The sequence below is a fragment of the Bolinopsis microptera genome, chromosome 9 (genome assembly GCF_026151205.1).
Source record: "Bolinopsis microptera isolate Bmic1 chromosome 9, MBARI_Bmic_1.0, whole genome shotgun sequence".
Taxonomy (NCBI): Eukaryota; Metazoa; Ctenophora; class Tentaculata; order Lobata; family Bolinopsidae; genus Bolinopsis; species Bolinopsis microptera.
The window spans coordinates 5,294,374-5,311,932 of record NC_087080.1 but is presented as its reverse complement, the minus strand read 5'-3'; the positions used below and the strand labels follow the sequence as shown (position 1 = coordinate 5,311,932).

General features: G+C 40.1%; 2 protein-coding genes across 24 annotated transcripts in view; both read left to right on the top strand.

Annotated features, from left to right (window-relative positions):
* Positions 1–2,536: 2,536 nt before the first annotated feature.
* On the top strand, positions 2,537–10,544 carry LOC134821144 (WD repeat-containing protein 19-like). The gene is given in 13 exon segments (XM_063831815.1): positions 2,537–2,621; positions 2,870–3,013; positions 3,332–3,461; positions 3,464–3,504; positions 3,697–3,836; positions 4,021–5,797; positions 6,241–6,367; positions 6,600–6,793; positions 7,259–7,929; positions 8,127–8,259; positions 8,687–8,835; positions 9,321–9,507; positions 9,704–10,544. Coding segments are annotated over 13 exon segments (4,071 nt in total). The 5' UTR covers positions 2,537–2,546; the 3' UTR covers positions 10,007–10,544.
* Positions 10,545–10,709: 165 nt separating this feature from the next.
* The window catches only part of LOC134820776 (DNA-binding protein RFX2-like), a 37,315-nt gene continuing 30,465 nt past the window's right edge, over positions 10,710–17,559 (top strand). For 14 of the 23 annotated variants that reach the window (XM_063831381.1, XM_063831377.1, XM_063831379.1 and 11 more), the window contains exons 1-2: positions 10,714–10,808; positions 11,116–11,205. In XM_063831381.1, coding sequence (XP_063687451.1) covers positions 10,761–10,808; positions 11,116–11,205 — 138 coding nt within the window. In that variant the 5' untranslated portion in view covers positions 10,714–10,760. Of the gene's footprint in view, positions 10,809–11,115; positions 11,206–14,391; positions 14,551–15,138; positions 15,424–17,559 lie in introns of those variants that run through there. The other 9 variants (XM_063831386.1, XM_063831384.1, XM_063831385.1 and 6 more) reach the window with 7 other exon arrangements.

Sequence of the window (17,559 nt, the reverse complement as noted above, 5' to 3'; positions counted from 1 at the left end):
CTTCCCTGCCTCGCCATCCACCATTGACTTAATAAGCTGCCATGTTTTCTTCATCCTTAATTTTATCACAATGTTGAGAAATCGCAAGTCTGGAGTCGCGTCAGCAGTCAGGGTTAAGTGCATCCAGAGTCCAGATCACCAGTAAACGAATTTCCCCTGTAACCCAAAATTATTTTTTCACCAACTGGCTAGACTTCAGTGACTTCTAATTGTAACGTTCGCTTTTACCTGAAGAAAAAAAAACTATAGAAATCGGAGACGTGACAAAAACCAAGTCAATGCGTAATGACAATGTACTTGCAACTTGTAGTATTGGCAAAATAATTCTTTCTGATCCTGCTGAATTTCGTGTTAAAGTTGTCTTATACTGTACTTATAGTGTGAACATCGACGGGAAAAGCAAATCGGATGGCTTCAGCCCTTGCTCTAACCAGAGCCCTCTCGCGCTTTCAGTGCAATGAACAAGCGCGTCAAAATGGCTGTAACGCCACTATACTTTTAAGAACCCTGATCTATTGTTACACTAATACAACTACAAAAGTGTGCAACGTATAAATTTGGACCAAACAACTAGAAGCAAAGCTTACTAAATTGTTTCGATGGTTATGTTGTTCGTTGTTCAACATGAAAAAGGAAGTGGGGATATTGAGTATCGGAGGAAATTGCAACATGGAACATATTTAAACATTAAAAGAAAAATAACTTTGTAAACCAAATGCCAAAATAATCAGGACACTGATAGGAAAAAAACAACATTTTTTTCCTATCTGCTATCAAAATTCTTATTTTGTCTTATATCGCCCAACTTTCTAGTCTTATCTATACCTTGCTTCGGCACTTGCCTCGGGCATTTCGATCAGAAGAAAGCGGCGCGCGCTACTTCGAAAAAATTTAGACGAGTAACATCCGTCAAATTCGTTTCAATTTTTATAATATTAAACGAGCTATCACTTTTTAAAAGTTTAATACTGTGTACACTGTACATTTTCTCTAACCAGAGCCCTCTCGCTTGCAGAGCGTCACGCAGTACGCGTATACACATGGCTATGTGAAACTGTACATGTACTGCATATTGGGCCGAGCCGCGCGTATGAAACAACAAATAATGCTTTTTCCATTTTCGCAATACTTCTGACTATGTATATTATTGTCATACGTTGTATGACCCGCCGCGCACGAAGTGCGCGGCTCCCCTGTATCGTCACCATAGTGAAACGACCGTGGGGGTCACAACGTGATACCACGGTCGTTTCACTATGGTGACGATACAGGTGGAGCCGAGCACTTCGTGCGCGGCGGGTCATACAACGTATGACAAATATTTCATACGTATCAAATTGGATGTGCTTTTGGCGGAGATATAACGTGCGTTGACAGATGTTACTCGTCTAAATTTCTTCGAAGTAGCGCGCGCCGCTTTCTTCTCGAAATGGCCCGATGGCAAGTGCTACGAAGTAGCGCGCGCCGGGCCTGATCATTAACAATGGTCAATAACGTGCGCCAATACAATAAGCGTCGAGATCCAATTGCGACCCGCAATTTTTTACTAAGCGGCGTTTAGCCTGTCATTCCGCCAAATATCCAATATGATTATGAACATAAATACAATCAATAACAAATAATAGCATGGGGTCCCCAGGTAAGCAATTTTATGTTTATGTAATCGCTTACTGGGCCGCGCTCAGCCTGTCATTCCGCCGAATCTCTTGCTCTATCTAGAGCCCTATGCACGGGTTTGTTTTCGGAAAACTGCTGCAGAATATACCATTATTACTGAACTCTTCATTTCATACCATACGTCAATTTACAACCATTAAAGTCTAAAATAATTTAATAATTAATAAGCGCTTAACAGGTAATACTCTTAAATTATTTGTTCCAAATATTCCAAGACCGTCGACGACTCGAAGAGTCCAACTCAGCGCGCGTCTTGGTTGTAGGTTATAAAAACCTACATTGTACATACAAACAAGCGCGTGTGCTTACAACAAACTCAAAACTAAATCATAAATTCAAACATTAACGGGTGATACTCGTAAAATATCTGTTCCATATATTGGACCGTCGACGAGTCCAACTCGGCGCGCGTCCTGGTAGGTTGTAAACAGTAAACCTACAAATTCAAACATAGCTGTGGTGCGCGGCGCTTTTTCAAATATTTAAGATCGTCTCCTAAATATTTGATTTCGGCACTGGATATCTCCAAAGGAAATTCTTGCGTTGAGGTGGCAACGGACGCCAATCTGCTATAGTAACGCTTCCTTTCGTAGTTTTGATCCAACACGATGACTCCCTCGCCGATAGTTACGGCTCGATTCTGAATAAAATCACTAAGATAATATCCAGAATCGTTATGAATCGACACAAGCACGAATCAACGTTATCAAACTTAAGATTCTAGTGAATATTTGGACCTCTAGGTCTCTGGTTTTTAACGGCTCTGAACGAATCATGATACTCTGAAAACTAAATATTATGCGAATTGGTCAAGCCTTTATCAATCTCCAAAACATAATACTTATAACTCTATTTGATACAGATTGTAGATGAAGGAAGTCTTCTCAATATCGTCCAAAACTAATGGATTTTCACCCGTTCACCTAGCTTGGCAAAGCAAACAGGTGAGTCCTAAAGTGATTTCTCTTGAGTGAACATTGAGTCTCTTGTTTTGTTGTTAGTTTAGTAACCTCTGAGTTCCTTTGTTTTTTTTCACATGACATTTTTATACACACCAACATAAAAACATTTTCTGTGTGGTCTGTTTATTGTCATTTAAGTGAGAAACTGTGTAGATATGGCTAGCTTCTGTTCATTTTGAGATGTTTGACAACAGGTGAATAGATCATGTATAAATTTATATCCGTATCAGGGTTCCTATTTAGCGGTTGGTAGTATACACCGGACAGTTAACATATATGACAGACACGGTGAGCTGGTAGATGATATCTCACTGCCAGGATCTTGTACCGGATTGAAGTGGGATGCTGAGGGAAACACACTCGCTATCATTCAGGTTGCACATCTTAATTTTACAGAAATAGATGTTATTTTATTAAATTGGTGTTACGTTAGTACTACAATCTTTGCAACTTTGTTACTTATGTCATAAGAATGTTAGAACGGAGAAGAAGTTAGAAAATTGTTAGATGATAGCAAAATTTGATTATCGAACTGATGATTGTTACAATTTTACAGTATCAGCTTCCCGTCTGGCGCTTTTTATGTTAGTAACCCTGGCCTTACATGATAAAACAGCTCGATACATGTGACTGACCGTATCTACTGTCCCTTAGTCGTATATGATTGGTATTATTATTACCTTATTCTCCAGGATAAATCAGGAGTTATTTATCTGTGGGATGCCAACACTCGCACACAGCGTCCACTAGACAGTGGGCTACGGGACAATCTGTCGTTCGTGTGTTGGAGCCCTCACGCTCCCCTTCTGGCTATTGGAACTATCAAGGAAATCTGCTCATTTACAACCATTCTTCTGGTAGGAAGGTAGGTAAGAATACCATTAATGTATAAAATACATTGTAGATGATTCCTCTTCAATAGTCTTGTCCTAAATATTAAATAGGCATTAGGCATTCACCTGGTTACATCTAATCACTGCTTATCTTTATATCCAGATAAAGGGATATATTTAAAGTATTGTCAAAATTAAGACACTTAATGTTATATTTCACTCAGGTACCGGTGCTAGGGAAGCACAGTAAGCGTATAATATGCGGTGCGTGGAACTCTCAGAATGTTCTAGCACTTGGATCTGAAGACCGAATGTTGACTTGCAGTTCGGTTGAAGGAGACACGATTAGATCTGCGAATTTAAGGTTTGTCACTGTTGTATAACCCACAATGGATAACAAAATCTAGAATAGTGATTAGTGTGTTGTACCTACATCGTAGAACAAACTTAATTTTGAAATGGTAGTATATGGAGACCTGAAATTAAAGTTCACAGAAGTCTATCAATTACGCCCCTACTCAAAACTCAAGTTGGTATTATTTACTCAGATACGATCCGGAGTTGGCTATCTTCTCTGAGATGAAATCAAATGCTGCTTCCTCTCGTGGCACCGCTGCTCTGAACGACAGTACCGTCAGTTTTGTAGTGGGCCGTAAAACTCTCTTCCTTTTCAACCTGGACGATCCAGAGAATCCAATAGAACTAGCATTCCAGGGTCGCTACGGTAACATAGTGGGGTACCGGTGGTTTGGAGACGGTTACATGCTCATTGGGTTTACTAACGGGTTCCTCATTGTCATCAGCACACATCCTAAGGAGATAGGACAGGAACTGTTCCAGTCTAAAACTCACAGAGACGTATTGAATGATATCTCGATATCTTTCACGTTGAGCAAGGCAGCTAGTATCGGTGATAACTGTGTGAAACTGTACGATCTGAAGGATCTACAGGACACATACGCTATTATAAACCTGGAGGTGGAATCAGGGAGTCTTCATAAGCTGGAGTGGTCAGGGGACGGCCAGCTGCTTTCTGTAGCTACCAACAAGGGAGAAGTGTTTACTTATCTGACCCGTCTTCCAGTGCTCGGGGATACTTACCGTACCTCTTGCGCGTACCTCACCTCTCTCTTGGAGGTCACTGTCATTGACTTGACCCGTCCCGACCAACCCACCGCCTTCAGTGTGGTGACTGAACCGGTGTTCATTGCTCTGGGGCAGCATCATTTCTCTGTGGGTATGAACAACAGAGTGTGGATCTACAGTCTGACAGAGAACAAGAGCTCTGAACCACTGTTGGAGCGGGAGTACTTGGGAACTGTCGCTGAAATGTACATGAACGCTGACTACGCTGCAGTGTTGTTCGAGAAGAAGATCCAGCTCCACATGATAGAGGGAGACAGTGATAATGATAGAGACAGCAGACTCTTCCCTGATAAAGATACTGATATTGATGATGACATCACATGCTGTTCACTCACAAACGAGTTCCTAATCTTCGGCACTCAGCGAGGAAATATACACTACTTCTTCATTGAAGACTGGAAGTTTGTCAACGAGTATAGGCACACATGCACCATCTCCAAGATGTTCCCAGATCATTCTGGAACCAAACTGGTATTCCTGGACGAAAAGATGGATGGTTACAGCTACAACCCAGTCAACGACGAGCTGTTCAAACTGCCCGACCTTCCAACCAGAGTAACCGGTGTTATCTGGGATTCCTTTCAGAACGATGGTCACGTGTTTGTAGTATTTAACGAGGAAGTGGTAGTAACGTACACTTTACACAGAGATATAGTGACTGGAGAACAGGTGCAGTGTACAGGGGAGACAAAGTTACCGTACGGATATCGCCCTCTCATCATGTACGCTGGAGAGCTCAAGTGTCAGACTCAGTCAGGAAAACTGGTCAACCTAGCTCTTACTTCACACGCGTACTTTAGCAATCTTAACGATCTGACTCCCGAGGAGATATACATCTACCAGTCACAGTTGATAGACGCGTTTCACAACGCTTGCATGCTAAAACGGTACAACGAGGCCTGGAAACTTGCTGAGCTTCTGAACCACACGGAGCATTGGTTGCACTTGGGTAAAACCCTTCTTAACCACCTGGAAGTCCAGCTAGCGATGAGGGTGTACCGCCGTATCGGCGATGCTGCCATCGTGCTATCTCTACAAGAGTTACAGCACGTTGAGGACAGGAAACTAGTTGCAGGTCACATGGCATTGCTTTGTGATCAGTTTGATTATAGTCAGCAGCTGTTTTTGGAGTCCAGCCAGCCTCTGAAGGCTCTGGAAATGAGACGCGATCTTTTACAGGTTGGTGTAACTGTAAATGGTTACATGATTATACATAGATGTGTATTCTCACATTTAATACATTTCACTGTACATTTGATAAATACACTGACTGTACATTTTAACATTGTTTGTATTAAGAAGCACAATAAGCATGCGACTGTCTAGATTTAATACATTGTAACAATACAGTTATCTTTACACTGTATGTCTGGATAAATCGGCATATCTCATGCATATCTCACATTTCTCGCATATCTCACAAGTCACATATCTCACACCCTCCATGATTCATCTCACACCTAGACCCTTCATCTCACTTAAATTACGAAGTTTTAACAATTTAAGTTCCTCTATTACCTCACATGATTATATGATAACAGATTGTACTGTATAAGTTGTATTTAACACATCATATAATATGTACCTGTAAAGTTTTGTATTTAAAACTCTGTCCCCCTCAGTGGAATCAAGCACTCCAGCTGGCCAAGTCCCTGGCCCCTGAACAGATACCATTTGTTTCTAAAGAGTACGCTCAACAGCTTGAGTTTACTGGAGACTGGGCCAATGCTCTTATACACTACGAGAAAGGTAGAATAATTTAGATTACCATTGTGTTGAAGTAAGTTAGAGGGTACTTTATTTAATTTATTTAGATATGTGTACCTGTGGACTGTGGAGGTTATATAATGATTGACTGGACTAGTGGACACTGGACTTGTGTCTTTGAATCCTGTACTATATTTTCTCCCATATACCGCATATTTCACAATGATTACCTCCCAGATTCCCTCAAAACAAGTATTGACTAACTTTCCGTCAGGAATAACAAAGTTGCACGAAGAACATGATAACACGTGCAAGGGAGGTATCGCGCGCATGTCCATCAGAATGGGCGACATCAGGCGTGGCGTGAACCTGGCTCTGGAACTGACTAACAGATTACTGTGTAAGGAGTGTGCTACTATATTGGAGGCTATAAAACAGTTCCCTGAGGCTGCAATGCTCTATGAGAAGGTTAGAAACTTCCAGAAATATATTCGAAAGTAATGACCAGTCGAGGAACTACTGGTTTTTTCTCATCATATCCCCAATAAATCCTATTAAATTCCTACCAAATCCCATTAGATACCATTGAATCCAATTAAAGCCTATTAAATCCTGTTGAATCAGTTGTATTTAAGAACAGCTAGTTTTCAACCTTTTAGACAATGTAGTTAGTTCTAACAGGGTACTTAATTCTGACAAATATAGCTGGACACTTAACCGTAAAGTTTACAATGTTCTCTATCCTGACAAGGCGCATTGTCTAAAATGATAAGTGCATAGATCCCGTAAGGGCAGTTCTGTGCTGTTTCACCCAAACCATGCCACGTATATGTCTATTGTTCTTTAGAGAACAACGCTCGTCAGCGAACAAGGACCGGTAACAAAGGTTCACCTGACACAGTCCCCTTGTTAACACCTTATTACGCACTTCAGGGTAACAGCTACGACAAGGCAGCTCAAGTGTACATGAAGGCTAGAAACTGGAGTAAGGTTGCTGAAATACTGCCCCATATTACCTCTCCTAAAATATACATTCAGTATGCTAAGAATAGAGAACACGAGGGTAAATTTAAGGAGGCAGCTAATGCGTACGAGGCGGGTAAAGATTATGATAGTGTCATCAGGATCAACTTGGATCATTTGAAGAATCCTAAGGAAGCTGTAAGGATAGTTCAGGAGACCCAGTCTGTTGAGGGAGCTAGAGTTGTGGCCAAGTTTTTCCAGAATCTGGGAGATTATGCGTCAGCGATTCAGTTCCTGGTGGTTTCCAAGTGTAACGCTGAGGCGTTCACACTCGCTGAGGAGCACAATCAGATGGCTCAGTACGCTGATATTATCGGGGACGACGCCACACCGGAGGACTATACAGCTATAGCAAAGCACTACGAGTCTCAGGGAAAACCACTGCAGTGTGGCAACTTCTTCTTTAAAGCAGGAGACTATGCCAAGGCACTTCACTATCTTATCCGAGTACCGCCTAATGACGTAGATGCAGCTCTGGATATTGCGATTGAAGCTGTTGGAAAAGCACACAAGGACTCCCTCACTCACCAACTCATTGATTATTTAATGGGTGAGATTGATGGGGTTCCTAAAGCAGCCAGGTACAGAAAAACTTTGGGATATATTTTGATCGATATGATAATCGTTTGTGTTTTGTAAAACTTTTGCTGCAGTTCGGTTCAACGATTAAATCTTTAATATTCAGCCAACTTCAAATTTGATTTCTTCCCTTATTTTGAGTTCTCCTTAAATAGTTCGTTGCTGAATGTTACAACCTAATCCTTGACAATCCACCCAGGTACCTGTTTAATCTGTACATGTCTCTGAAACAATACCGTGAAGCTGCCCGCACAGCTATTATTATCGCTAAAGAGGATCAGGCTTCTGGTAGTTACCGGACCGCTCATGATGTTCTCTTCGAAATGTACCAGGTAGTTGTTATATTCCAATTAACTCCATTGAATTGGTCCGCTTATAATTGGTTAATTTGTATGTATGAAAGGCGAAAGCTGTTCTTTAATCTTAACTGTCAGATTTACGCTTGTCTGTCAGGCCAGTTTTAAAGGGCTTGGTTACCTATTTATTATTCATTATTCGTTGTTATCAATACTTGGTATTTTCACTACGTATCATAACGGTCACCCAGGAGACTGCTTGAATTAGTAGTACCTGACATTTTATATGTTGACTGACATCTAAACTCGGAGACAAGCCTATTTGGTACCTGACATAACATACTTTTCTTGGAGTCTATTCTTGGAAACAATCCCCAAGCCATGGCAACGTTTCAACCATAGCAACATAAGTTTAATGATCCGTTACAGCATGATATTTTATCTTAAATATACTGAATTTCAGAATTTGTTGAAACACAAGATAAAGATACCGAACGAAATGGTGCACAACCTCATGTTACTGCACAGTTACATCCTGGTTAAACTTCATGTAAAGAAGGGAGATCACATGAAGGCTGCTAGAATGCTGATCAGGGTTGCTAGCAATATCAGGTAAATGAGGGTATTATAGCCGGCGGGAGGGGTACCAGGGAGGGGGGAGGGGTCAAAAGAGGTGGTTTTGTGATTTTACATGATGATTGGTGCCACCTTTATCGGGATTTAACATGATATTTAGAGCTATCAATAACTTGGTTTGGTGATCACTAAAAATTAATAAATTTTTGTAAGATCACGAGCAGTAAATATTAAATGAGTTATGGTAACTGTGGTAAGATCATAATTTGGTTGGTCGCAGGAGACAGTTTAGTCGCATAAAATATAATCAATAATGGAACGAAAATCTCGTTTTAATGGGTAAATTATCAAACCAAGACGAACCAAAAGCAAAACTGTGCGACTAATGAACAGTCACCCGATTGCTCAATTGGCAGTCTACTCACAATGAATTGTTTACTCTGAATTATACCAGGCGGAAATTTAGAGTGTCCTAGCAAAGTCTCTGTTCTTCTCAAACTAACTTAAATCCTAATTTTCAGTAAGTTCCCCTCCCACATAGCGCAGATCCTAACCTCGACGGTAGTGGAATGCTACAGGTCAGGGTTACGTGCCAGTGCGTTCAGTTACGCGGCCATGTTACTGCGTCCTGAGTACCGGTCTCAGATAGACCCAAAGTGGAAGAAAAAGATTGAACAGATAGTCAGAAAACCTGACAAAACGGAGGAGGTAGGCAGTTTTTTTAATAACCCTGGTCGTCCTGCCTCGCGATTCTTCTGTACATTTAGAAAAGTTCATTATATTCATTAGAAGGTATGTTTTTAGAGCAATAACTTCCTCTGCCATCCATATCCCAGCCTTTGCTACTACCCTTAAAACCCCCACATGTAAACACCACTTAAACCAACATGAACCTATTCTCCAGGAGGAACCAACAGACCCATGTCCCCAATGTGGAACCCTCCTACCCCAAACCACCCTGGAATGTGGAGAATGTAAGAACACCCTGCCTTACTGTATCATAACCGGACGTCACATGTTAAAAGAGGACTGGTGCGAGTGTCCTCACTGCTCCTGGCCTGCCCTTTACTCTGTCTTTGTAGAGTACGTGGCTGATGGAGGGACTGCTTGTCCGATTTGTAGTGTGGTGGTGAATCCTCAGGAGTTGAGTTTGGTAGCGGAGCCTAACTTGTATGCTAAGCTTGGGGAGGCAGCTGCTGAGGGGTAGCAGTGGTGAGCTGTTATTATTGAGGTGTTATTGAGGTGTTATTGAGGTGTTATTGAGGTGTTATTGAGGTGTTATTGAGGTGTTATTGAGGTGTTTTTATGGTGTTAACCGGTGTTGTTATAGTATGGGAAGGTGAGAGAACGGTCAGACTTATATTGCTAGAGGATATGCATTATGCACCCTACTGGATAGGGCAATTTTATATCACCATGTAAGATAATGTGTATACTGTATACTTAAACAATTTAACTTATTTGCTGGTCAAATTATATTTTGGCGCTGGTTGCTTTATCGAATTTTTGTTGCTAATAATTGCTATCAGTTAATACGAGGAGTTTGTTATAGAACGTGGACCGAAACGTTGGTTTTTGAGTCAGATAGTTTTTATGGTGTCACAGATTTTTATTTGTACAAAATCTATGTAAATAAATTTCAGATCTTCGTCAATATGTAGAGTATTACATGTATTATGTTTCATAAAGTGTTGTTTGTTATTTATAAGTTTATCGCTATTTAAAACTTCCATTATTGACAGTCAGTCCTTACTCGATTTACTGAATTATATGCTCTTACCAAGACAAAGAAATTTTCCATTAAATCATATTTTATCTCACGCAAACTTCATATTACATATAGGTTAAATCATAATCATGATCCAACATTTACTAATTAATTAATGCGCAATTGGTTGATAATATCTCACTCTTAGGTTACATGTACAGAAGACGTGCGAGGTGAAGACTGAAGAGAGATAATGGCCACTGTGGTAGCAGATAACATTGCTAAGGCACTCACCGCTGTGGTATGTTAAGAATTTCATCCCCGAAATTCAAAACATTTGGTGCCAATTTATTAAGAGTGCAATCTGTCTAATTATGTTTTTCAATGCTCGTTATCATTGTCAGCAGCACTCAAATTACAATGGTCCTCTAGAAATACCTGGAAATAGGGATTATATGTGCTGATACTGCCAGTAACGGTAAACTTCCTGTCGTCTCATCTTCCCAGACAAACGATACACTGTGAATTATTCCCTAATTTTACGACGATTGATTAACGATTGTGCCATTAATTATGTAGTTAACTAATTGACCCAGTACATATCCCAGGCGACCACGTCAGCAAAGTCAGGCAGCACAACAACTCAACCAACTAATGAGAATTCTCCGAGACCTGTTCAACAGATTCATCTTCAGCAGGTAATTTTAAAATCTCAGCCCTATTTTCCCAAACTTTGGATAATTCCCGCATATTCTACCTACGCATTCTTTTTGGTGGTGGTCTTAACTCTTAACGTTTGTATGAGAAATTAGGGTTTTGACTCACCCAACTAGAACTAGCGAGAATTCTCCGAGACCTGTCCAATAGTTCCTTCTGCAGCAAGTACTTTAAACCTCTGTTCTTAAAGTTGAGGTTGCATGTGAATTGCTCTGTTCTTAAAGTTGAGGTGGCGTGTGAATTGAGAAATTTGGGTTTTGTTAAAAAGTTGAAGTTGCGTGCGAATTGAGAAATGTGGGTTTTGTTAAAAAGGCTCATACTATCAGTATGAGCCCAGAAAGGAAAACCACTTCTTAAATATGGCACGCGAACTAATTAAAAGGGAAGGGAAGGTGGCCAAAAATTTAAAATTTAATTTTGTTCCCATTTTGCTATTTTAGGCACTGTTCTTCTCTCGTCCTTCTCAAGTCTCAACTGAGCATGGTTATTTTTAGCTGGAATTTTTAGGGTGCTAGAATAACTAATCGATAGTATCAATTTAAACGAAAACCAAATCAGTGAAAGTTTCTTAATTTGATTACCAAAATTACGTCTTCTGACGTAGATTTGACGTCAGCCCATTTAGTTTAGTGCTCGTAAACGAAAAAACAATTCCCTTAATTCGCAGAACATTCCACCTTTTTCCAATATTATCGGATCTGAAAGAACGACTGATCATGGGCTGGAGCTGCGTTCTGTCCCGGCCTAGACTGCCTCCCTACATTTAAATTGTTGCTTTATGTCCCTGTCTGGTATCCCAGTGAGTCGTCATGACGAACTCATTTGTCAGGACATTTAAATTTTCCATGATCTCAGATCTGTCTTTGACGGGAAAAAAAGAGACAAAATTATTGGGAGCTTTAGAGATTTACACCACCTGATCAATCAAAATACCGCAACCTTCTTGCAATATGAGCATAAATGAAGATATGCAAGCAATTTGCCATATTGTTCTATAAATATGGTTACCATGGTTACTCTGTTTGTTATGAAAACAACCGATTTGCTCTGGTAACGTTAGATGAGAAGTTTCGGGTTGGGGTGATTGGGAAATAGCTTTTAAAGCATTAACTGAGGTCACTGTTTCCTTTAAAGCAAAGGTTAAGAAGTTCTTGAATAATATTTCTGGAATCCAACGAAATGTAAAAGAATCACGTACCAATTAAATGAATTTATGACAGTTCATCACGTCCGTCAGCATACAAGTCTCTGAAGAGACCTTTCATTATATTAAATGAATCGGACTGCTAGCTCTGAATATTTTCCCAACATCTTAAAAATTGATCATCTTTTGATTATTGTCGGGACCTATAATAATGCACATTGCGGAATGTTGTTATCAACCACCATGTAAACAAATATTCGGGCTTAATTGTGGTCACTAAAAAACTGCGAGTGTGAATAAAATTGTTGGGCGCGGCGTTCATGTTGTCGATTGAGCTCGAGCTGGAGACCCACATAATTTTAATGAATATTTCAATTTCGGTGTGCTTATCTTCCAATTTCCTTAGACTGTAAATTAGTGGATCATATATACATATTAAATCCACGAGGAGGGAGGTGGGGCATTAATTGAGCCCTAAAATTTAAAAAGATGAGTTTCACGGGGCTCCTCTTTGTCTGTTCCAACACAGTTCCTACCACGCACACTGTCTCCCCTGATCACAACCCACTCCGCCCATTTAGCACTTCATGATTATAAGAACTGTAACATGTTCAACATAATACCTTTAACATCTTGGATATATGATAATACTGACCAGATCAGATGATGGCCGATGAGTGAACCAACGAAATATTATTCTGTTTGAATTTTAAATTGGTTAGATGGATCCTGATGATGATGGTCCAGTATGGATCCTGATGAGGTATATAAAAGCCTACATCACAGCCTATTACACGTTACACTAACTAAAGTGGAAGGCTCTGCATCGCATGGTCAGGTTTTGTTACTCAACTTTAAGCAAGTCATTGTCGAACTCTAAACATAACGAGCCTACTTTTCCTCTGAGGAGAGAATGTTGGTTCCTTGGAAATTTAAACAATGCGATCACGTGACCATTGTTGGAACCGATAATAATGTTGTAATAAATAAGAGATGAACCGTACGGAAGATCTTATTCATGCCATGTATTTTCTATCTTCACTGTATTGTACCTCTGAAATGATAATGATTGCTATCATTCCATCTCATCTCATCGGATTTATCTCGTTACTCTCATGCTGCTTCCTCTTATCATTGCCATCGTCAATCTTTACAAAGGTCGACCCTTTAAACCCACACCGACTACCTATAAAACCAATAGTCCCTCTACGTCCCTCTAAAACGCTCCTTCTAAATGCCCAACATTTGCTCACCCCCCCTCTCTCTCTCTCTCTCTCTCTCTCTCTCTCTCTCTCTCTCTCTCTCTCTCTCTCTCTCTCTCTCTCTCTCTCTCTCTCTCTCTCTCTCTCTCTCTCTCTCTCTCTCTCTCTCTCTCTCTCTCTCTCTCTCTCTCTCTCTCTCTCTCTCTCTCTCTCTCTCTCTCTCTCTTTCTCTCTCTGATCTCTCTCTATCTCTCTCTCTCTCTCTCTCTCTCTCTCTCTCTCTCTCTCTCTCTCTCTCTCTCTCTCTCTCTCTCTCTCTCTCTCTCTCTCTCTCTCTCTCCCTCCCTTTCTGCTTAAACTCCATACAATACTCACTCCTCCCTTCTATAACCACTACTCAGGAAGGTAAATTTCCGATGTCTCTCGTGCCGATTAGCCAATTGATAAGTGCTTACTGTAAGCCTGCTTACTGTACTGGCTTGTGCTCCTCCGTACTGGCTGGTATAAAGCAGATACTCTGACGGAGAATTTAACTGGAGTCTGATCTCTTTTGAACGGGGTAAAGTGCAATTATTCGTCTGGATTAAAATGTGAGTTAACTAACTGATCCAGAGAGAAGTTCTGAAGAAATCAATGGTAATAATTAAAGGATAGTTATTTAAAAACAGCTCTAGCTGTATTCCCATTATATCATTAGAGTTGTACTATTACTATTAGCTCTGAAAATGGACCAGTAGGTCACGTGGTGCATTTCCTGGCTCCTGATTGGTCCGATCTTCTGTAATAATTGTCCGGATTGGTTGGTTCCGCGGGCTACTGCGTTTCAAGGTCTGGACCGACCTGACCTCTTGCAGCGTATCCAGAGCGATAAATATAGTATACATTTGTTGTTCATTTAGTTACTAGGGCTACAGTTTTATCCCCTGGCTACCGTATCCAAGTGTTAGATGGCTGAACATTTAAATGTCGTTACCGAGCTGGTAAGTTTCATTTCGTTGGTTTTCCTGCTCGTGATGGTTGGATTACCCAGCCGTAGTGTCACGTGGTTATTTCCCGATATAATCCGCTTGCGTTACCGTCCTTTCCGTCAGTCACACCCACTTCTTTTTTGAAAAAGTTATAATCTGCTAATTTCCCTCAAAACATGGCCAATTTAATTTTTTAAATGTTTTGGAAATTGCGTGACTCATCAACATAAGGTAATTGTAACTGTCGCTTGTCACGCGACTAATTCCCCCAACTTGCGACTAAACGTTTTGACAGTATGTTTGAGAGGTCGTGTAGCGTTTAAAATCTTAACATGCAGGTGTCTCCACACACATACACATATTTACACGTTCCTCACGTCACACCTGCACACTGGACACATCCTCTCTCTCCCTCTCTCTCTCTCTCCGGATCAATCCAGGGGGTCCAAACATGTGGCCATCATTAATCATTTCTTTTTCTCATCCTCATCACCATGACGACGCGACTGACAAAACAGCTGCTTCTTGCAATAGTTGTCATGGTAACAGTTATCCGACTGCAAATTAGCAGTAACATGGCACACAGTGTGGTGACCCCCCAGTATAACATGGAGAGAGCTCATTATTTGGAACTAGTTGTACTCTTTTTTCAGCTGCTCCAACTCTCTTTCTCTCTCGCAATAATAATATGATCCGGTACTCCGCCCTTGTGTAACATTATCTCCACCCAGTTATAACCTTGTATCAGGACACTGGACAGTCATTATTTTCAGTGCCCTGTTTAAATCTGTTTAAAACTCTCCTAGTCTCTGTTTATCTCGCTTCTGTTTTGCTATGACTTGTTCTCCTGCTGAGGATCCGAAACCTAGAGTTAAGATTGAGAAGGTAAGAATTTTGTCGTTAATATCTCATAGACTGTATGGAAAGTTCTTGAGAAATACCTTCCCATATCCAAAAATTTTTTAATTTCCTACATTCTCAATTTTTTCGTTTTCTGTGGCCCGCTCGCTTCGCTCGCCTAAAAAATGTTTGTATTCGCGCGGTTCAAAGATTTTTCATGGCGGATTCCAGATTCTCAATTTTACTTTTTTAGGGCCCGGAATGCTTTTTAATAGATAATCCTAGGTTACTTTTGGGGGCGAAGCCCCCGAAAATTTTGGAAATTTAAACTAGATTTGGCCTCCTGGAACGAATCTGACAATGGAGAACGATTTTAGCATACTATTTTCTGATTTCAATTTTTATTGGGATAAATTGTCTGGATTCTAGAATCCCTAAACACTTGGCTGAACTAAAGCACGAAATAGGAGACAGCATGAAGTATCAAAAGTTTATAATTTTGGCAAAAATGTTTTCTCATCTACTACCATCACTTTCTGCTTTCAAGCTATAAACTAATACAGGGTTAAGGGAATTTGGAGAAGGAAGCAAGTATGAGACCAAATATTCAAGAAACAAGGAATTTAAATTTTCCAAAAATATAATAATGACTATTAGTATTTACTATTTAAATAAGATAGGAAACGCAACAAAGAATGATTATGCATTATGCATGTTTAGACGTATTACATCAACTCATAATATAATACTATATAATGTTCTTTGAACTCCTGACATAAAGTTATTACAATTGCATTGATGACCGTTCACAACATTACATGATTGATAATGCTATTATCAAAACTGGAATGATAGTCGATATTGGGATTTGCAGAAGTTTTTATAGCCGCCCCCATCCCCCCATGGGTGGTTTTTAGAAAAGAGTGGTTTCTTGCCATTCTCGTAGCAGCTTTCTGAAAACTGTTACATGCGATGTTTTAACGATAAATACGGGATTGTAAATTTTGCTCATACTTAAAGCTCTTGATCAGTTTTATAAATTCTGAGTCAAGATCAATCCAAGATATGTATATTTAGCAAAGTGATACCTAACTAGGATCAGGAGCATATAAAGATAATTCATGCAAAAATGATTTCCACCCGATTAATGTCTTAATGTGATAGCTACCTCAACTTAGGTTGATTCGGTATGAATTCATAGGGCTGATGCCCTGGGTGACACCTCTTAAAATGAACTTTTAGATTATCGGCTCGAGTACAAACTTCTTTGCATATACCGCATTAGACCTCGGATTTAGACTTGAACTTTGGACGATTCATGATTAATAGGAAGTTCAACAACCCAATGTAAGCAACAAAAGCAAGCGGGCAGAGCGACTAATTAAAAAACTAGAAAAAGTCCAATTCTCACGCCCATTCTAGCATCATCGTACAGATTAGTTAAAACGCCCTGTTTTTCTGATATTTTCTCACGCCACACAAATTTGGGCTGGGTGTGTGCAGTGTGATACACACATTGAAGACGTGATGTGTATATGCTACTGCTTGCCAATACAGATATCGGGTGACACTGTAGACATATTCGGTTTCATAGACTAGATAAGTAGATAGTAAAATGTTAATAAAGTAATAATGACAACTATTTATGTCGTGTACGCGAAAATGCCCCAATAATTAGCATCTGGTTAGTGGTTACTTGATGCACAGATTTTGTAGCTAATAGCAACAAACTTTGGTCTGTGAAACGAAATTTGATAGACTGGATCAGTGGATCCCTGACTGAGGACATTTAAATAACGGTCCAGCAACTTTTAGTCTGCTCTTTCACTTAAATTCCTACTGAAATATTATCGAAAATTCTCAGAGTTGGCTCTCGAATTTCCTACTTTTTGTCAAAAATTTCCTACTTTTAAAAATTTCCTACATTCTTAGAATGCGAGAATGCGGGTTTTTGGATATGGGAATACCTTTCTCTTTGGAATATATCATTGCTGATGAAATCCAGGAATTCGCATCGAATGCGGATATATTCCCAACACAGCCGCTCTAAATCACCTGTGACAAGGTCACTTAAATGCGTTGCTGATCCAAGACACTAAAGCCTTTTAATTGTCCCCTTACCTTTTAGTGGTCAAACTTAATGACTTCGCCCGTTATTCGCCGATTACAGTAGGCAGTGAA